Source organism: Mesoplodon bidens, assembly GCF_964165515.1.
Source record: "Mesoplodon bidens genome assembly, chromosome: 5".
Taxonomy (NCBI): domain Eukaryota; kingdom Metazoa; phylum Chordata; class Mammalia; order Artiodactyla; family Ziphiidae; genus Mesoplodon; species Mesoplodon bidens.
In genome coordinates this window covers 104227938-104246929 of record NC_138161.1, presented here as the reverse complement: position 1 = coordinate 104246929, position 18992 = coordinate 104227938, and the positions used below count along the sequence as shown (strand labels likewise).

General features: G+C 41.3%; 1 protein-coding gene across 6 annotated transcripts in view; it reads right to left on the bottom strand.

The window, feature by feature from the left end:
- Positions 1 to 18992, bottom strand: part of LPP (LIM domain containing preferred translocation partner in lipoma) — a 698762-nt gene that overhangs the window by 87101 nt on the left and 592669 nt on the right. The window contains exon 10 of one of the 6 annotated variants that reach the window (XM_081235266.1): positions 7323 to 8742. The exons of the other annotated variants lie outside the window; for them this stretch is intronic. Within the exon in view, the coding sequence (XP_081091392.1) occupies positions 8722 to 8742 (21 nt within the window). The 3' untranslated portion in view covers positions 7323 to 8721. Of the gene's footprint in view, positions 1 to 7322; positions 8743 to 18992 lie in introns of those variants that run through there. 6 annotated transcript variants of the gene reach the window in all.

Sequence of the window (18992 nt, the reverse complement as noted above, 5' to 3'; positions counted from 1 at the left end):
TATCCAAGCACCCTAAATTGGAAGAGTATGATGAGTCTTGATGAGAAAGGCCTGGCTGGAGGTCAACCAAGACAAGGACTTATGTCCTGCAAAGCACTTCCAAAGGAAATTATGCCAGCAAGTCACTTTATGTATTACACAGGAGAAGCCCAGAGCTCCTTACAGACATGGGAATGTGAGTTCCAGGAGGACAGGGACCAGTGTACCTTGCTCCCGGCTCTATTCCAACATCTGCAACACCGGCCCCTAAGCACCTAAGGGTGCATGCAAATTCTTTTTATAGGTTCTTTGAACGATATTGAAGCTAGTTGGCTAAGAAACTAGAAAAGCTGTCCACTCACTCATAGGAAGAAAAGAATGGCTTCTAAGAGATCTGGAATACCCCTTTGCTAATTACTAAAGCTCATATGCCCTAGATGAGCAGGCTTCACTTAAAGGGTGGTCATTCTGGCTTCAGAGCCAGAGAGTGAAATGATTGGTTACATCCCTCTTCTGGGTCTCAAATTCGCTATTGGCACAATGGGAAAGGGTATCTTGAGTCCTTTATCTTGACAATCTCTTCCTTCTAGATTTCTAAATAACAAGAAACTCCTCTGTGCCTCTGACTGCTATGTGCCAGCCCCTCGGAAGCTAACAGCCACCACAGCTGGGCTCGCTCTGATGTGGACCAGTGCCCACTAGAGGGACTAGAGACACATTCACTCGCAGCCCACAGCCCTGACTTCTTCCCTTCTTCAGATGCTTCAAGATGCTGTGGCTTCTACTCTTTATAAAAATCTTCTCTTGCCCCAGAAAGTGAGGGAGTTTGAAACTAAATGTAGCGTCGTCTTCATCTTCCACTCTCCACACAGCTAATACTTGAATGCAGTGCCTCATTATCCCAGAGGTCTTATTAGCAGGGTAGGGTGACTGAGCAGAGGATCCCACTTTGATTTTACCTGATTTCTGATTTCAACACACATTATGAGTGAGTGGGGAAGAGGCGGGACAGACTGATCTAAACCACTCTTGTCTGCTTTTTGCTGTTTCTCCTCTGCCTCAGAGTCAGCCAGGTAGGGTTGTTTACTTTTAGAAGAATCTGTGAACTTCTAGATGGTTTTGACTGCACTGCCTTAGAGAAGCTGGTCCTGCCAGGAACAGGAGTCCTTCAGAAGAAGAGGGAACAAGTGATTCTAAAATTCTGCCAGTGCATATCTGAATTCTTGTCTTAAAATTTTTAATAAGAGGTTGACTGAAACCCTAAACAGAAAGGTAGGATACACGGTCCCACCTCTTACCAGTGTCCAAACTGGTAAGGCCCAGCACAATCAGAGGTGGAAGTAGTGAGCTGGCCTTGGGTGGGGGGGAGAAGGGTTATCATGGTGCCACCCCCTGAGACCATAAATATTAACTGACATGTGATAAAGCCATCTGATTGGAGCTGAAATCAGGAAAGATGGAAAGCAATTCTCGAAGTGAGAATGATTCCAAGTATTCTAGCCCTTCCCTATTAAACAGAATCTTGAAGGACGTTAAATTGTCAGCTCCTATCCTGCCCTAAAAACTCTGAGGATATACATGATCATACTGGGCACAGTGCTTGGGCTGTGGGAACAGAACAAGGGGAAGGTAGTGGGAAGAGAGCCCAGTGTAGGAGCAAAAGCAGGGTGCTCAGGCTCAGAAGACGTGGGGTCTGTCTGATCTAAAGCTTATCCATGCAGTCCACGCTGATGATGCATCTACTGTGTGTCAGGCACCAGGTCATGGCAAGGGATGTAATAGTGCCTTCAGTACAATCGGAGGACAGAAACTTTCCCTGTCCTCTAAGAGTGGGCTGCAGACAAGCAGAGCCCAAATCCAGAGTAAAAAATAGTAGGTGCTATGAAGGGAGACCCAGAGTGCTATGAACTGCACACATTGGCAGGACAAAACTGTCTCGAGAGGCCAGGGAGGCTCCATGGAGGAAGTGAAAAGTCAACTGAGATCTGAAGGATGGCAGAGAGTATTCTAGGCAGACAAAGATTATGCACCAAAGGCTGTGGGTGGACCAACCATGGTGCAACTGGAAAACTCAAAGTATCTGAAAGTAACCCAATGCGGTCAGAGTGGAGAGTGAAGGGATGAGGCTGGAGAGATACAAAAAGTCTGCCTTATCTCAGCCACCTCTTTGGGCAGCTGACTCATTCAACACATGTGTCATCGGCTCAAGGCCGGTGACAAAAGGTCCCATAAACAAGGGCACATTTAAATACGTTAAGAAGCTTTGCATTTATATACAGAATAACTAGGGACAGGGAGCACTGGGGAGAACTGATTGAAGGGTTTGAAATAAAGGAGCAACATGATGAGGTTTGAATTTCAGAAAGATCATTCATTCTTCCATTAAGAAGATATTCTGGAGTAGGCGGCAAGCCCATGAATCTAGGTGGCAAAGGCGCCAGAAGGAGCAGAGAGTAGACAGGCACTCATTTGTCTCAGATGTAGGGCCTTCATCTGCAGAAGGAGGCTATTGTTGAGAGGTGATGTGTGGCCTCTCAGGTCCTCCCACGCTGAGGCCTACGCTCCATGACAGCTGACAGATCACACGGTGCAGGAAAGGCCAAAGATTAGTCACCTGCTTGCTATGATGATTTGGGGTGAAGGTGGATATTCTGACTTGCTGAGTGGGATTATTAATTTTTTCTTACTTTAAAAGTCATATAAATATAAAGCTTCTGAAGTGTGTTTTTTCTTCTTTAAGGTTTTTCTATTGTGGTCAATTAAATTGGGCAAACCAATGAAACCCACTGCAGCTCACTGAAATAAGAAAAACTGTCTAAGCTGAATGCTAACTTTTCAAATTTTTATATGTATACACATGTATACTCATTTAAAAATCAAATTGGCACAGAAGGATATAAAGTGAAAAATAAAACTCCATCCCAGAGGTAACCACCCCAAAATTGATGATAACTACAATTTTTCTATGCCTGTACATAAATGGGTGGTTGTGTGCACGCATGCACACATGCGCGCACACACACACACATACATTCACACATAAACACCCTTTTAAAAAGTTGCTCTTTAAACACAAATGAGATCCTTTATGTACTGTTCTGCTCCTTGTTTTTTCTTTAAGGAGTTTTTCTTGGGTGTCTTTTATAGCACATATAGATTTATCATGTCTAAGTCTCCATGTTGTCGTATGAATTTGCCGTATCTTATTTATTTTGTAATTTTATTTAACTAGTCTCTACAACGTTACAAACAATGCCACAATGTATATTTCTGAACAGGTACTGCTGTGCCCTTGTGCAAATCAAACAGCATACTGTTTGAAATTAAATCATAGTGTCGAAATATGGGTATAATTAAAATTTTAAAAGATAGTACCAAATTTTGTTTCCAAAAGATTGTATAAATTTGTACTCTAATCAAAAACACACAAGAGTACCTGTTTCCCTCAGCTTTGCCAAAAGCAGGTATTAAACTTGTAAATCGTGGTCATTTTGATGAGGGGAAAATGGTATTTTAAACTGCATTTCTTTAAATAAAATAAGGCTGAACATCCTTTCATAGGTTTAGCAGCTATTTTTATTGTCTCTTTTGTGAATTGCCTGTTGATGTCCTTACTCTTTTTGTCTAATGGATGATGCTTTTTAAATCAATTTTCATGTGATCTTTATATAAAATCAAAACTATTTGTTCCACTGTTTATTATTTTTGTTCACATGAATAAGTCACTGAACCACAGTTTCCAAATGCGTGAGGATTAAATGAGATAATGGATATGAAAGCATATTGAGAAGTATAAAGCACTACAGACAGATAATTCTTAGACTTTATAAGATTTCTTCACTGGAGTGCTCCAAATCATTGCACACATATAATCTAGCCACACAATGGGACACAATGAGATGTGTTTACTGTCATAAAATAAAGACACCCTTTAAAGGGATGGGCACGTCAAATGCTCCACGGGAGCCCCTTAGTCAGCGGCAGAGCCAAGCGGGTCCAAATTTCCTGATTTCCAGTTCAATGTACTTTCCACTAAGCCAGACGTGTTATAATAACGGTTAAAAAACAACAAAAACCCCCGACTCTCTATGGATGAGGTAACATATTAGGTGAAATAACCATTGATGTTGGAGGGACCACAAACTGGGAGGATTAGCCACGCCCTACTGCGATGAGCCAGCCAGCAGAGTAGCAGCCACTAAAACTGAGAAGGAGTGCCAAAGACTCATGATGTCACACTTAGAGTCAGTATCGGTTAGACCCTGAGTCATTCTGGTCTATACAGTGTGAGAGAACTTGCAAAAACAATTGAGAAGAGGGCTGGCAAGATTCACAGGAAGTGACTAAAAGGTCTGGAAATCAGGGGCTGTGCAGTGGAGAATCATTCATCCAGTACACGATCATTTACGCCACAGCTGTCCCTATAGCACTTATGCGTATGGCTTTGTGTTCAGTGATCTCATCTTTGTTCAGTTCAGTCCAACCCAGCAGTCAAGGAACATTTGAGTGCTTACTATAGGACACATGAGGAACAAGATAACATCTCTGCCCTTGGGGAGAGTTTATAGAGAATGGGGTACATGGGAAATACATGGGTCATTGAAACACAATCTTCTAAGTGGTATGGTAGAGGTAAAGCAGAAAATGCTACCACAGTGCACTGGGGAGGACAAGGTACAAGGACCACACTTTTATTGATGTCTAAATTGAGGTCTTAAGGAGGATAATTCTTGGCTAGGTGACGAAGATGGAAGTGAGAAGGTCACGTATTCCAAGAATGGAAAGTATTTGCTCAGCCACAGAGGTAAGAGAAAGTCTCCCTGTTTCAGAAGACTCTGTGTGTGTGTGTGTGTGCGCGCGTGTGCATGCATGCGCACACATGGGCATGTGTATGTGGGTGCATGTGGCTATGGGCTTTTTATATGACACTCTGAGCAGTGTGAACTTTATCGTGAAGGCAGTGAAAAGTCACTGAAGGATTTCTGAAGGTAGATATAAAGGAAGCTAAAGTATTATATCAGAATTTGGTGAGTGATGGATAAGAGGAGACAGTGAAACAAGGGCAGGAATCAGGACAGCTCCTGTGCCTTTAATCAGGGAACGCAAGTGGTGTCATTCACCGTGGAGGAACGCAGGAAAGAGCTTTTTTAAAAGGGAAAATCGTGTGTTCTGTTTTGAAAGTGTTGAATTTGTGGGCCTAGAAGCCAATTTATGAAGACTGGTAAGCGGATAGATACATCCTCTGGAGCTCAGAGGGAGCTCTCAACTGCAGATCTTGGCCAGAGAGTTTTCAGCACATAGATGATATTTGTGGTCACGGGAGCCGATCACTTAGGAGAGCGTGGAGTGAGACCAGAAGGGGGATTAGGGCAGAACTCAGAAAAACATCGAAATAAGGAAGGAGGAAGGAAAAGGAAATCTGTTAAAAAAGAGTGGGAGCTGTGAGTAGAGAGGTAGAAGGAGAACCCAGAGTGGATGGTGTCACAGAAGCCAAATGAAGAACACGTTTCGAGGAGACGGTGTCAACAGCTTTAAATGGTGAACAGGGTTCAAGCGAGATAAGCACAGAGTAGTCCCCAGCATATTTAGCAGCAAAGAGGTCACTGGTGGTGCTGAGGAGTGCAGTGTTAAGTGGAGAGGTGGGGACGGAAGCCAGATTGCAGGGGGTGAGTAGTGAGTAGGAGGTGAGAAAGCAGAGAGAACAAAGCTTAGATGTGTGTGTGTGTGCACGCACCTGCACGCACACACATGCACATATTTATTTCTAGGCAATTTTGTTACATGTATACATGTAATATGTCCACCACCACAGCCAAGATACAGGATGGCTCCCTCACCATAAGGATCCCTTCCGTTGCCCTTTTATAACCACATCCACTCCTACCCATCCTTAACCCTTGAGTTCTCCCCTCAACTGTAACCCCTGGCAAATGGTGAGCTGTTCACTGTATCTAGCACCCTCTCAAGAATATTATATAAGTAGAATTATGCAATATGCAACCTTTTGGGATTAGCTTTTTCCACTCAGCATAATTCTCTTGAGATTCATCCAAGTTGTGGTGTGTATCAGTAATTCATTCCTTTTTTATTGCTGAATAGTATGCCTGGGTAAGAATATACCACCTGTTGAAGGACATCTGGGTTGTTTCTAGTTTGGAACTATTATAGATATAGCTGCTATGAACAGATTTTTGAATAAACACGTCTTCATTTCTCTGGAATAAATGCCCAGAAGTCAACTGCTGGCGTATACGGTAGTTATATGTTTAATTTTTAAAGGAACTTCCAAAGTGTTTTCCAGCATGGCTGTACCATTTTACATTCCCACCAGCAAGGTATGAGTGATCCAGTTTATTCACATCCTTTCCTGCATACTATCATCATTGGCCATTAGGGAAATACACATTAAAACTATAATGAGGGGCTTCCATGGTGGCGCAGGGGTTGAGAATCTGCCTGCTAATGCAGGGGACACGGGTTCGAGCCCTGGTCTGGGAGGATCCCACATGCCGCAGAGCAACTAGGCCCGTGAGCCACAACTACTGAGCCTGCGTGTCTGGAGCTTATGCTCCGCAACAAGAGAGGCCGCGACAGTGAGAGGCCCGCGCACCGCGATGAAGAGTGGCCCCCGCTTGCCACAACTGGAGAAAGCCCTCGCACAGAAACGAAGACCCAACACAGCCCAAAATAAATAAATTAATCAATAAACTCCTACCCCCAACATCTTCTTTAAAAAAAGAAAAAAAGAACTATAATGAAATATCACTATACACTTAGAATGGCTAAAATGAAAAACAGTAACAACACCATCCAGGTACCTATTTGAGACATGACATCATACTGATGGTACTTAGATGCCTGGGAGGAAATGAGAGTGACTACAGAGAGAACTGAGGGAGAAAAGGAGCCAAGAAAAGCTAAACAATTTAGGGACATGCAAGAAGGAGCAAGACAGCGAACCTGAGAAGTAGATAAATAGAAAAATCAGAAAGCTGGAGATGTCAAGGGAGCTGGGAGGACAGCTTTTTAAAGATGAAATGTCCATCCCACCCCCTGCTGAGATATCACGTCAGATGAACACTGACTTTGATCTATGGTTCTGGCAATGTGGAAGTCACAAGTCACACATGTCCTCAGCCAGGGTAGTGGAGGTAGGAGTGCTGGGGAGAAAAGCCAGAATGTGAGCTAAGGAAAAGGAGGCAGCATGTGTAATGAAAAATCTTCTAGAGTCTGGCTTTGGGGAGGAGATAATGCAACAGCTGGAGAGAGCTGTGTAGGCAATGGGGGAACGGGGTTGGCAGGGAGGGGATCTACGCCATGCTAGAACACAACTGGATGCTAATGAGAAGAACCCAATCAAGGACCCAATCAAGGACAGGATCCAGGATGAAGAACAGATGAACAATGGAGTGAGGGTCCTCTCAAGATGAAGGAAACGGGATCAGAATACATTTATGCCAATTGGTGTTTGTTTGATAATCTGACGAGCTCTTCTGCTTGTTGTAACAGAAGGAACAGAGAGGACAGGCACAAATTTGACAGCAGAAGCTGAGGGAGTGTCTTCTGGTGGCTTCCATTGTCACTGCGGAGAATGAAGCAGTCATCTCTTAAGGAGGGGGGAGTGGGGATGGGGTGCAGTCAGAAACTGGGGGGTAGAGTAGAGAATGTAGGTAACAGCTGAGAGCAGCATGTAAGAATGTAGGCTGTGAGTGGGGTTAAGGTGGGTCACAATTTATTCTGCTATCAACATGCCTGGATGTGTGCTTTTCTCCAGCGACATCCAGCCACTTTGGTGAGCAAAAGACAAGTGGTTAAATTCATCCAGATTACAGTATCGCCAGGAAAGAGTGATAGGAGAGAAAAGCAAAGGATTGAAGGAAGACATTGTGATGTAAATTTCTATGGTATACTTACAATCTATTTTCCAGAGGAGGTATGGTATGATAAATGTCTTCAGGGTGCATCTCAGCAACAACAGATAGCATTTATTAAACACCTATTAGGAGGCAGGCACCGTGCTTGGTACTTACATGAACTCATTTAACCTTCCCAGGGGCCCAAAACTGTAAGTACTATCAACCTCCTTTCATAGCCTTGCTTTAGAGAACTATAACCTTGACCCATCGCAAAGAACAGAGTAGTAAAGTCTGGGTTCAAACAAATTTCTCTTTGATTCAGTCTGAGTTCTGTGCATTGCCTTGCAGCCTTCAGTTCAGGTACATGGAGACTGAGCCAAGTGACAAAAATGGTCCCGAATGTCACAAGACACTGAATTTGGATTTTTCATCTTGGTATGTCCTGATGTGAATTTGCAGTTGCAGGTGCAGCTCAGTACCCTTTAACTAAAAAAGGCATTAACTGCTATTGTCATAGTATTTCCATGCAGGGTACATGAATAACTCTGCTACTCTTTAAAGAAGACAGGTATACCATGTGGGCTGTGGATGCAAGCATGTTGGGGCTTTATGGACAAACAGGTCCCTTTCCTGTGTTCGACTTTCATGTTGGGAAGACCGGTAGAGGTCATTTTCTCCACGGCCCCTTCCTTGACAAGAGTCGTCTCTGATGAGTGATCATCTAGAACCTGCTCCTTTCCTTCCAGTGGCAGGATGCTCCTGTTTGACATGCTGTGTTCAGCCTCTTTGGGGATCTCTCAGGTATCTGCCTTCCTTTTTATGCAGTACATGTTGCTGAGGGCTGAACATGACCCAGGAATGGCAGTAGCCGTTATCTCAAAAAGTTCTATCTGATATTCACAAAACCCTATATTGTTATAGCAATTTTACATGAAGAAGAAAGTGAAAACCCTGTTTACCTCTCCCAGTGAGTTCTATCCCATGAATACACACAGGACCAATCTAACAGCTCTTTCACCCAAAAGCTCTCCAGTGCTGTCACAGTCAGGGTCCAGATGCATGCTTTAAATACAACTTGAAAATGAGGTTGCTTAATCTCCTTTGAAGGGGTGAGCATTGCTTAACAGCTGGAAGTGTCTCCTCCATTACTGGAATTGGCTGCGCAGTACGGTGGTTACTGGAATGGGCTTTATGGCTGGGACACTTAATCAAATGTGGAAAATTTCAGGAGCATTCTGAAAGAAAGAGTGGGTCCCATTTGATAAGGACATGAACCCAGAAACAGAATGGTGTGATGAGAAGGCTCCCCGGGCAATGGTGAGGTGGGATAGATGTGGAGTGATGGTGGTGAGGTCAGAGAGGCAGTGAGGAGGAGGTTTTTCACTAGAAGGGAGAAACAGGTAGAAGCATTGGACTTTTACTGCAAGTCCAGACTAAGCATAAGCTTGGGCTTCTGGACGACTGTGTCCGGGTGGCTGGGGAAACTGGCTGGAGACTAGGAGTCCCGAGCTTGAGCTCTTCCCCTGACCCCATAACTTATTTGTTTGGGATCATCACTCTTTTCACTGAAGTCTCACTTCTCCCACTTGTGTTTCAGAATTTGGATACAAAATGAACCTGTTGCTGGGAACCTTTAAAGAGGTTCCATTTGCTGTCTCAGTTCTGGTCCTCACAGACCACCCATTCCCCCAAGTTACCGCAGATTCATTTTGGACAGAGAGGCTACAATGCTCCAAAGAAATGCTGCTCTAATGCAGCTCTTAGAAACCCAAAGGATTGCTTTCAAATTTACCAAAAGCCTTTGAATCTGAGTAACACCTCCGGCAAGGGTATAGAAATCAAAGCTCTCCCTCCCCACCAAAGCGTTTAAAAATACATTCTACCCAGGCAGAAACCAAGGAAGAGATAACCAACTAACCGATGCTCTGTTTAAATGACAAAGTTTAGAGCCACAATGTCTTACATTCAAATCTTCTGACCGGCTCTGCATTCTTGAGTAAGTCCCTTAAACCTTCTGAGTCTTGACTTCCTCATGTTAAAAAACAACAACAACAACAACAAAACATACATACAAAAACAAAACCTGTACACCAAGCTCAAATTTAGATTGGAAATGTTTTATAAACTGGAAAGCACTAGGTATTATTATTATTGTTCCTTAATTCTAAACAATTAATGGACATCACCTATACCAAGACAGTGCTGACTGCTAAAGGTGCAAAGAAATAAGTAAGTTACCCCTGGATGGAGATGAAACATGTACTTTAATGTAAGTTAGAAAATGATAAATGTCGTAAATCTCGTTTTACTTCTTATTAAAACAGATTGAAGAGAACAAGATCTAATATGCAATTTTACTTTATTCCAGTAGAATTGGGCGATGGGTTATAAAATTTTCCTTCAACTTTAAAACATGTATTGTTACTCAGAATCTTCTTTTTTGTTGTTGTTATGTATTTGTCTTTTAAATCAAGTTCTACATATCCCAAGAGGTCAATTTCTTTACACAAGGCAATGGAAATTCTAAGTACTACACTGGAAGAATGATATTGATATGCTGGACGAATCCATTAGAAAGTGGTCAGGATGGAGAATTTCAACATTCATTCAACACATGAATGGAGAAGAAGAGAAGATTTAGATGGACATGAGAACTTAATACCTAAAAGGCTTTCAGATGGAAGATGTATTAGCTGTCTACTTTGTGGACAGATGAGTAGCTGTTGTAAGGAAACAGACTTCCGTCTAAAACAAGAAGTAACCTTATAACCTTTAGAGAATTCAACAAAGGAAAAAGCTGCCTTGAGAGCTAGTAAATTTCCCATCACTGGAACTACGCTTATTTAAAAAAATAAAATGATAAATCCGTTGCAAAACAACTTTGCAAACTCCACAGCAAAAAGACTTCTTTTGAAAAGTGAGTAAGCACACCTCTGTTTCTTTCTTTCATAAACTGTTCACTTGCCTAACTGGCACAAAATGAAAGTAGACCTCCATAGGCCAAGACCCACCCAGAGAAAGAGAACCAGATGGCACACTTGATGAGTTTGAAGGGGCCTTTTATGTACTACTCAAGTGAGCCTCTGTCATCATTGGATCCCTGTGCTCCATCTTACATTGATCCACAACCCTTCCTGATTTTCTGCTGTCATTTGTACTAAATGCAATAACTTATTGTCTATAAAGTCTGCTTTACAATCTGATTTTACTCATCAAGGGAATGTGTCTGTAGTATGTACTTTCTCCAACATCCCTATCTCTTGACAACGTTATCAACAGGTACTTTTTCAGAAAGGGAGGTGGCAAATTACTTCAAACTGCATGAATTTCTATAAGTGCAATAACATTCCTCAATTTTTAAAGGGCATCTTTTTTTTTTCTTTTAAAGTTGTCATTTGAATTCAAACTCTTTGGAAAACATGCGTAATAATCTTAATGATCCCACTGAGCAGTTTAAATTCAAATTGTGGAGCATCTGAAACACCATGCTGGCAGCACTTTCCATAAATTACTTTCAAATTCAATACACACACACACACACACACACACACACAATTTAACCAGTACCACACTCAAAAATATTTAAATTACAGTTTCTCTTTTTTAGTCCCATTTAAATTGTTATTTGGTTGATAAATTAGTGTCATACTATCTGCTTATAAATTTCCAAATTAATTTTCAAGAAAATAATTTTGTGGTAGGCATAAATTTTTATTTGCCCTCAGGATAAATGGAACTTTGCTTTGTGGTAGGGTTCCTGGCTTTGGTGTGAGCTTGTGCTTGTGCTTATATGCACACATGGGTGGGTATCTTGGTGTTTGGTATATCAAGTCCAGTTTACTCATTTACCTTGCAATTTACTCTGTACACTATCATTTTTAGGAAATGCTGGGAGACAATCAAAAAGGCCACTTTTGCTAGAGAGACTGCTCAACCTAGATTCTTTATAATGAGCTCCTATCTACAGCAGAATTGAACTAATTACATCTTGAGAATTTAATGATTAAAGGAAACTCTTAGATACATGAGAGAAAAACCTCATTTTTGCTTTATTTCTAGTATCTTTGAAATTAATATTTGTTCACAAAGCTTGCCAGTAACATTTCAGAAATGAGGAAATATATATAAGTGAGCTGGGAAATATTCTGTTTGTAATATATGGTCGAAATAAAGCAATACAAAATGTGGGCATTGTGCAGCAGAATTCCAAGCTTGTGCAATTGACACATTTAATCACAACTTGGCTATGAGGAAAAATTTCCCCATAATTTTGAAAATATGGGTGTTCTTTGGCACTGAAATCCATCCCCTTCCTGTGCAACACAGTTGCAATGTTTGATACCACTCAAATTATCAATGAAACAGTAATGATTAGATACTTGGGAATAATTAGAATTTTAAAGACTGATTAAAGGCTGTTTTGATGTGTTAACAGCCCCTAATGAAAGATACAATTCACTGACTGAAGAAGAGAACAGTCATACAAGTACAACACTCTAAACTGCAAATGTTGGGCAAAGACTGGTTAAAATAGAGGATCTACTCTATTGAGTATGTTAGTATTTAGAAGCTATCTCATAAAGTTGTTTATTTTTCTTAAAAGTGATTTTTAAAAGGCTAACTCAAATTTGTAAATTAAACTCTGCTCTACTCAAGGGCCAGCTGGAAACGTCTCCAGCGTGAGAGTCAGAGGGAAAAATCATCAGCATCATCAACAACAGATATTGACTGAACGCCAGCAGAGTATGAGGCCTGTGCTTGGAGTCTCGGGGGAGACAGAGACACATGCCATGGTAAGATATTTACAATCTAGCTGGGGAAACAGGACTGTGACATGCTTAGATAAACAGCTACAAAATTATTCCCCCAATCTTATGTGTCCCCCTTCCCTCAAAGACCCAGTATGCACTTAACATGCTACATATTTGTTTGAATGGCTATCTCCTTCAAATGGGGAACTCCCCAAGGACTCGGGGTTGTATCTTTCTAAACTTTGTAACCCTAATGCCCACTACAATATTTGAAATATAGAAGGTGCTTAGTAAATACTCAGTGGTTGGATAAATGACTGAAGACCATTTAGTCAGGCAACTGAGATGCCAAGGTAAGAAAACCAGACTCCCAGTCAGAAGATGGAAGTCAGAGCCCATTTCAGTTTCTTAGCTATATAGGCTACTTTCTCTGAGCCCTAGTTTTCTCATGTTTAATCTAGGAATAACACCTGCCTTGTGGAATTGTTGTGAGCATCAAATGAAAAACAACTATAAAGGTACTTTGGGCACATGCATTTAAGTATAAGGTATTATTATGCTAAGCAACTGGTACAGGTGGTAAATGCTAAAAGATATATAATTATCATAGCTGGACAACAGGTAGGTTATTAAGTGAAGTTGCCTAATACCATCCAATAGTAACTTAGGGAATTGGGAGTCAACTTATTCCGCCCTGAAAGCCTAATCATTCTCTTCCCTGTGAAGGTAACACAAATACCTAATAATAAACCGGTTGTTATGTGATTTAGGAAGTTCACTTGGCTCTCTTTCACCTAGAAAAACTGTATTCTGGGCTTCAGTTTACTAATATGCAAAAAGTGGGGCTTGGTTAGAGAGTCTTCAAGGTCCTTTCAGGTTTCAATGGCATCAATATTGACTTCCACTCAATTCTACTAGCAAAATGGACTTAAACCGTCTAAAGGTATAGTAGCACTTTTTCATAGCTTTTAAGTACCCACTTTTTCCAAAAAGGAAGAACAGCATCAACATGGCTTTTCCATTGGTTGCTGTTACTGGTGGTCTCAGGACAAAGGAACTTGGCCTTTGTAATAAATCCAATTAAGATGCCATCAGAAGAAGGTAATGAGTCCGAGACTATCTTGATGCGTATACAGAAAAACCCATGAACCAGAAGATATTCTTTACTTCCTCTGTTCCCACTTTCTCTGCAGAATAATACACATATAATGAATGTTCAACAAATCCTTACTTAGCAACAGGCTGGTTTCTTTTCCTTTTATCCCAGGTGTTGTAAAGGAGTTCAACATGGAAAACAAATGTTTAGAAATTGGAATTATTTTTGTGCATTCTTTTCCCCCTATCATATCCAACACTACTTTCAAGCCCTAGCTCAAATGCTGCAGCATCTGGGAGGTCTTTCTTGGTGCTGGTGCCCTCCAAACCCACCCTTTTCTGAGCTCTCATCACTGCCTGAGTCTCCCTCACAGACAGATTGTGCCTTATATTATACTTGTATATGTGTGTGGTGCTGCTTCTCTGTCTAAGGGCTCCATGAGAGCAGGGATTGCACCTCATGCTGCTCATATCCCCCACAGCATTGTACAGCCCTCTGTACACAAAAGGTGTTCATTCGATGGCTCTCACAATCAGCAAATAGTTTATTCTTCAGTTAAAAATATTCAAGAGACATATGTTTAAATGCTTGCTTTTCCCAAGGCAATGGAGACAGTAATCCTCCCCTCCATCTCCTGGATTCTATTCCATAAAAACTCAGAAACACTCTTGAGCAAAGTCTGACAGCACAATTTCACAAAAACAACCTTCATTTTATTTTACTTTGAACTTAATTAATAGTAATGCTTAACCTACCACCTCTTAATTACATTGGCAAGTTGGTGTGGCTTATTGATCTGTGCCTGAGGAGTTAATTCCAAAAGAGACTTTGACAAAAAGCACTGTATTAGAGAACACATCGTTATTCTGGCAGCTTTTCTGGAATGACCTGCAGACACTGCCTGGCCAGACACAGGCCAGTTTGGCTTCCTGCCACTTGTGCCAATTTCCTAATGATCTAATAGGAATGCACAGCAACTCTCCAAAGAACCAAGTTTTTCTCTTTTCTCTGGTCTAAAAAATGAGGTAAGATCTAGTGGGTAAAAGTGTAACCTTAAAGGAAAATGCAGCAGGGCTATATGATGTTTTAAACATTAATAGGCCCCTATTGAGGGCCCACTAAAATTCTTTAAAGGCAAGAGGATAAGCAAACACCTGTTAAATATCTCAGTATGTAGCTTCTATATCTAGAAACACAGGATATTCTAATCACCACTCCATCAACCAGGACCAATAATGCATTTACAGACCTATGGCCAAAAGGTGTAGTTCACTGTTATGGACTGAATTGTTTCCTCCTAAAATTCATGTCCAAGCCCTAACTCACAATGTGATAGTATTTGCATATGGGGCGTTTGGGAGACAATTAGGTTTAGATGAGGTAAGAGGGTGGGGTCCTCATGATGGGATTAGTGCCCTTATAAAAGCAGACACCAGAGAGCTTGCACTCTCTTTCTTTCTCCCTGTCATGTGAGGGCATAGTGAGAAGTCGACCTTCTACAAGCCAGGAAGAGGTCTCAAACCAGAAACCCACCATGCTGGCAGCTTGATCTTTGATTTCCAGGCTCTAGAACTGTGAGAAATTTCTATTGTTTAAGCCACAGTCTGTGGTATTTTGTTATGACAACCTGAACGGACTAAGTCATTCATTTAAAAAGAAATCAGTACTAAATACCTCCCAGGGTGAGAGGTATTGCTTTGGGCACTATTTTGGAAGATGTGGAGTAAGGTTTGGGCATGAATAGGAAAGAGACACAAAGAAGAACAGGAAAAAATGAGCCTGCTTCTTAAGGAGCTCACAGTCTCTATACATGCGGGTGAGACTCTCTGCCTAATGTAAGGTTAAGACAAAGGTGAATGATTAAAACAAAGGTATAGATAAAAGCTCTGGGGAGTCAGAGGAGGAAGTGCTTATCTTCAGCTGGAAGGACACAGGGAAGGATTCTCAAAACAGTGGTAACCAAACTGGGACCTGAGGGCTGTGAAAATAAGAGAGAAAAAAAAAAGCCTTACTGATTAAAAGAAGACCTATCTGATGACAGGCCATCTGTTAACTTGAATTTATTTAAGAGAAAGGTAGAGGCTAAGATTTAGAATGAAGGAGCTCAAAGTTCTGCTCTAATCCTATGCTAATTCCTCATTTTCCAAAGCCCTTGGTTTTTTACGCCTTGATTTTGTTAATTTGTAAAAAGGAATAGTAACAGTTCTCACTCACCTGTCAGGGTAGAAAAAGAATAAATATGTGGTATTAGAAGAAACTAAGATTTACCATGTGACACACTGGTACTGGTCTCTTCCTCCACGAAGATGCTCTTGTTGAATTCCTCCTTTTTCCTCCAAATGTCTCTACTCCCTTCCCTTAGTTCTTTCCTCTGAGGCCCCAGCACATTCAGTGCTATCTACTTTATGGAAAAACTATTTGTCTATTGGTTATGCTTTTATAATAGAATTTACTTAGAGTTTTTGCCTAAACTAGAATAAAAATATAAACTTTCACTTTTTTAGGGATACATTTTAGAAGGTTCAGTTTTATTTTAACTACTGTGTCCCAATGGCTTTATTGATATAAATTGCCTCAAATATCTTTTAGCATTATTAAAGAGCCCATAAAGTAAAAGTAACTTCTGTGGAAGATGTTTATAATCCAAAATAACTGATACAATTTAAAAACTCATCACATATGTGCATTTGTGATTTTCAGATTTCTTAGAGTTCTCAGTGCATCTATGCATTCATGACATCCCAAGCAAGTCTTCTCCCCTCTCCTGGCATCCTATTTTCCTGTATTGTAAATGTAGGAGACTGAATTATTAAATAATCTTCAAGTTAAAAAAATACTTTTCAAAGACCTATCAGGTATACCAGATATACCAGGCCCTTGTCACTACGAAGGGTTCAAAAAGAGTACCTGCCTTGCTATAAAGATGATGCTAACCTCACCTGGCATCCCCTGACTTTGCAGGGAGGTGAGTAAAAGAGAGGTTCAGGAAGCAATTTTTTTTTTTTTAAGTAAGCCAGGCTATGGGAGATAATTACCATGTCCCATTCAAAGTCATCAGAACATCAGAGAACCCCCACCCTAACTCCCCGGCAATTTTCCTGTGTGTTTGACCTTGAGTACAGCAGCTCATATGAAGATTCTACAGCTGGAAGCAAGACAGCTGGCTTCACTCTCACATCCCTCCTTTCAATCTTTTACATTTACATTTCAACAGTGACTGCTCCCAGGCTCCGGAGCCAAGTTCCCTTCTTTGCTTCTTATACACACATAGAGTTCCAAATCCAAGGTATAGCAAAGGGCAAATGGTCAAAGACTCTCTCAGCAGACACTGTGATCCAGAGGGAAACCCAGTCCCTCTCCAGCCCCTCTCATCCCCAATAAATATCAGAGCAGCCATAGGCTCGCATGTTGGGACAAGACCTAAGAAAAAGAAAAAAATGAATAAAATCTGATAACCCCCGACTCTAACATACACTCTGTCTCTCTCTCTCTCTCTCTCTCTCTCTCTCTCTCTCTCTCTCTCTCTCTCTCTCAGGATTTCAAATCAGTAAGGAAATGTGCCAGAGTCTCAAATGACTATAATACCAGTTGTAGAGGGTTAAATCCTATAAGAGCAGGAGAAACAAAAGCCTTGCATGTTCAGGAAAGGCCACATCTATTTGGGGAAGTTCCAGGAAAGCTTTTTAAGGTTGGATGACACAGATTTTCAAATGATGGAGACGAAGAAAGGTACAAGACAGACAGCAGTCTGGGCACAGAGAGAGAAGGCTAAGATAGCAATGTCTGGGAGAAGTGTCCAGTTTGGTCAAATGTTCGAAAGGAATGTGTAGGAGAGAGATGGGGATAAAAGTGAAATATTTGGGGGACTAGTTCTTACAGAAACTGGGGCTGGAGGTACAGGCACATGGATCTCAAACCTGAGCATGCCTAAGAATCTCTCCTCAGAGCCTTGTAAAAGATGCTAATTTCCTGGCTGGCTGTGCAGGGATTCTGGGGAGTGGTCCAGAATTTTATTTTTAATGAGGACTTCAGGGTGATTCCAAAGCCAGTGACCTCTGACATGTTTGGAGAAACCAAGTTTCCAGAGTCTCGTGACTGGCCACTGCCCTTCAGACTCTTAGAGCTCTCAAACCAGTAGTGTGCAGGTAACATTGCAGAAACTGAAATGCTGGAGAATAACCGTCCTTTGGTGATGCAAGTTAGGCAAACTTCCTTTGCAGGTTTTGTAGGTGTGTCCCTGAGGCTTCGTCTGTGCAGTTATTTACTGCTCAAAGCCCCCATACCTTGAGCTTTATTCAGCCCTGTCAACCTCTCTGAACCCTCACTTAGCCACTGAGGTAAGAAATACCACTTTCATTCTATTTGTGAGGAAATTTAAGCTAAAAGAAATAAGGTGAATGCAGCATAGTAGCTGGCCAAGCTGGGTGTGAATGAGGTCTGACTTTAAATTCCATATTCTTTCTCATTTGCTGCTTCACATCAGGTCCCCTAAGTGAAAGACTGATATCTTACCTAGGACTCTTGAACTTATTTTCAGGTTTATTTTTAAGATCAATTTGAAAGCATAAACTCTCTCTCTCTCTCTCTCTCTCTCCCCTCTGCCCAAATCCTTTTTCTGCCAATTGAAAATGCTATTTCATTTGTCTCTTCTGAGGGTATGGAGTAGTTCAGAAGACCCTACTAATGCACGTTCCAAGCTGTAGCTGGGTAATTATCATTCCTTTATCCTTTAAGAGATATAAGATAAATATGAAAGAAAACGAGGAATAGACTCCTTCCCTATTTTCTTTCCATCCTTTTATCTCTAAAGTAGGAAGTTTACTGAACCACTGCCAACAATTCACTCAGCCTAATGAAGTATATAAGTAATAGGATTAAATAATCTTAAACCATTATTACAGTGGCCTGATGCTGACATTCATCCAAACTCTGGCAAACACCGAGTGGTGAGTTCATGCTTGATTTAAAAATAAACAAACTAGGGCAGTGGGAAGGTTCTAGCATAAAGTTTCAGAGGCATTTAACCTGGAAATCTGAGACTCTCCATCTTGGTTGGGGCTGAAGCAAATGCTGTCCTATTTCTAAACTCTCCAACCAAAATTTACGCAACCAACATTTTCTAGGGATGTTTCTCCGGGGCCTGTAGCCCCATAGGGTTAAATCTCTTGATGTCAGTCACAAAGAAAGCAGTTCTTTGAAGGCATCATCAAGGCTCATGGTTTCTATTTCTGCCCCTGACATTAATAAACCATATAACCTCAGGCAAATCAGTCAGCTTTCTTGGGCTTTAGGTTTTCTTGGCTATGAAAA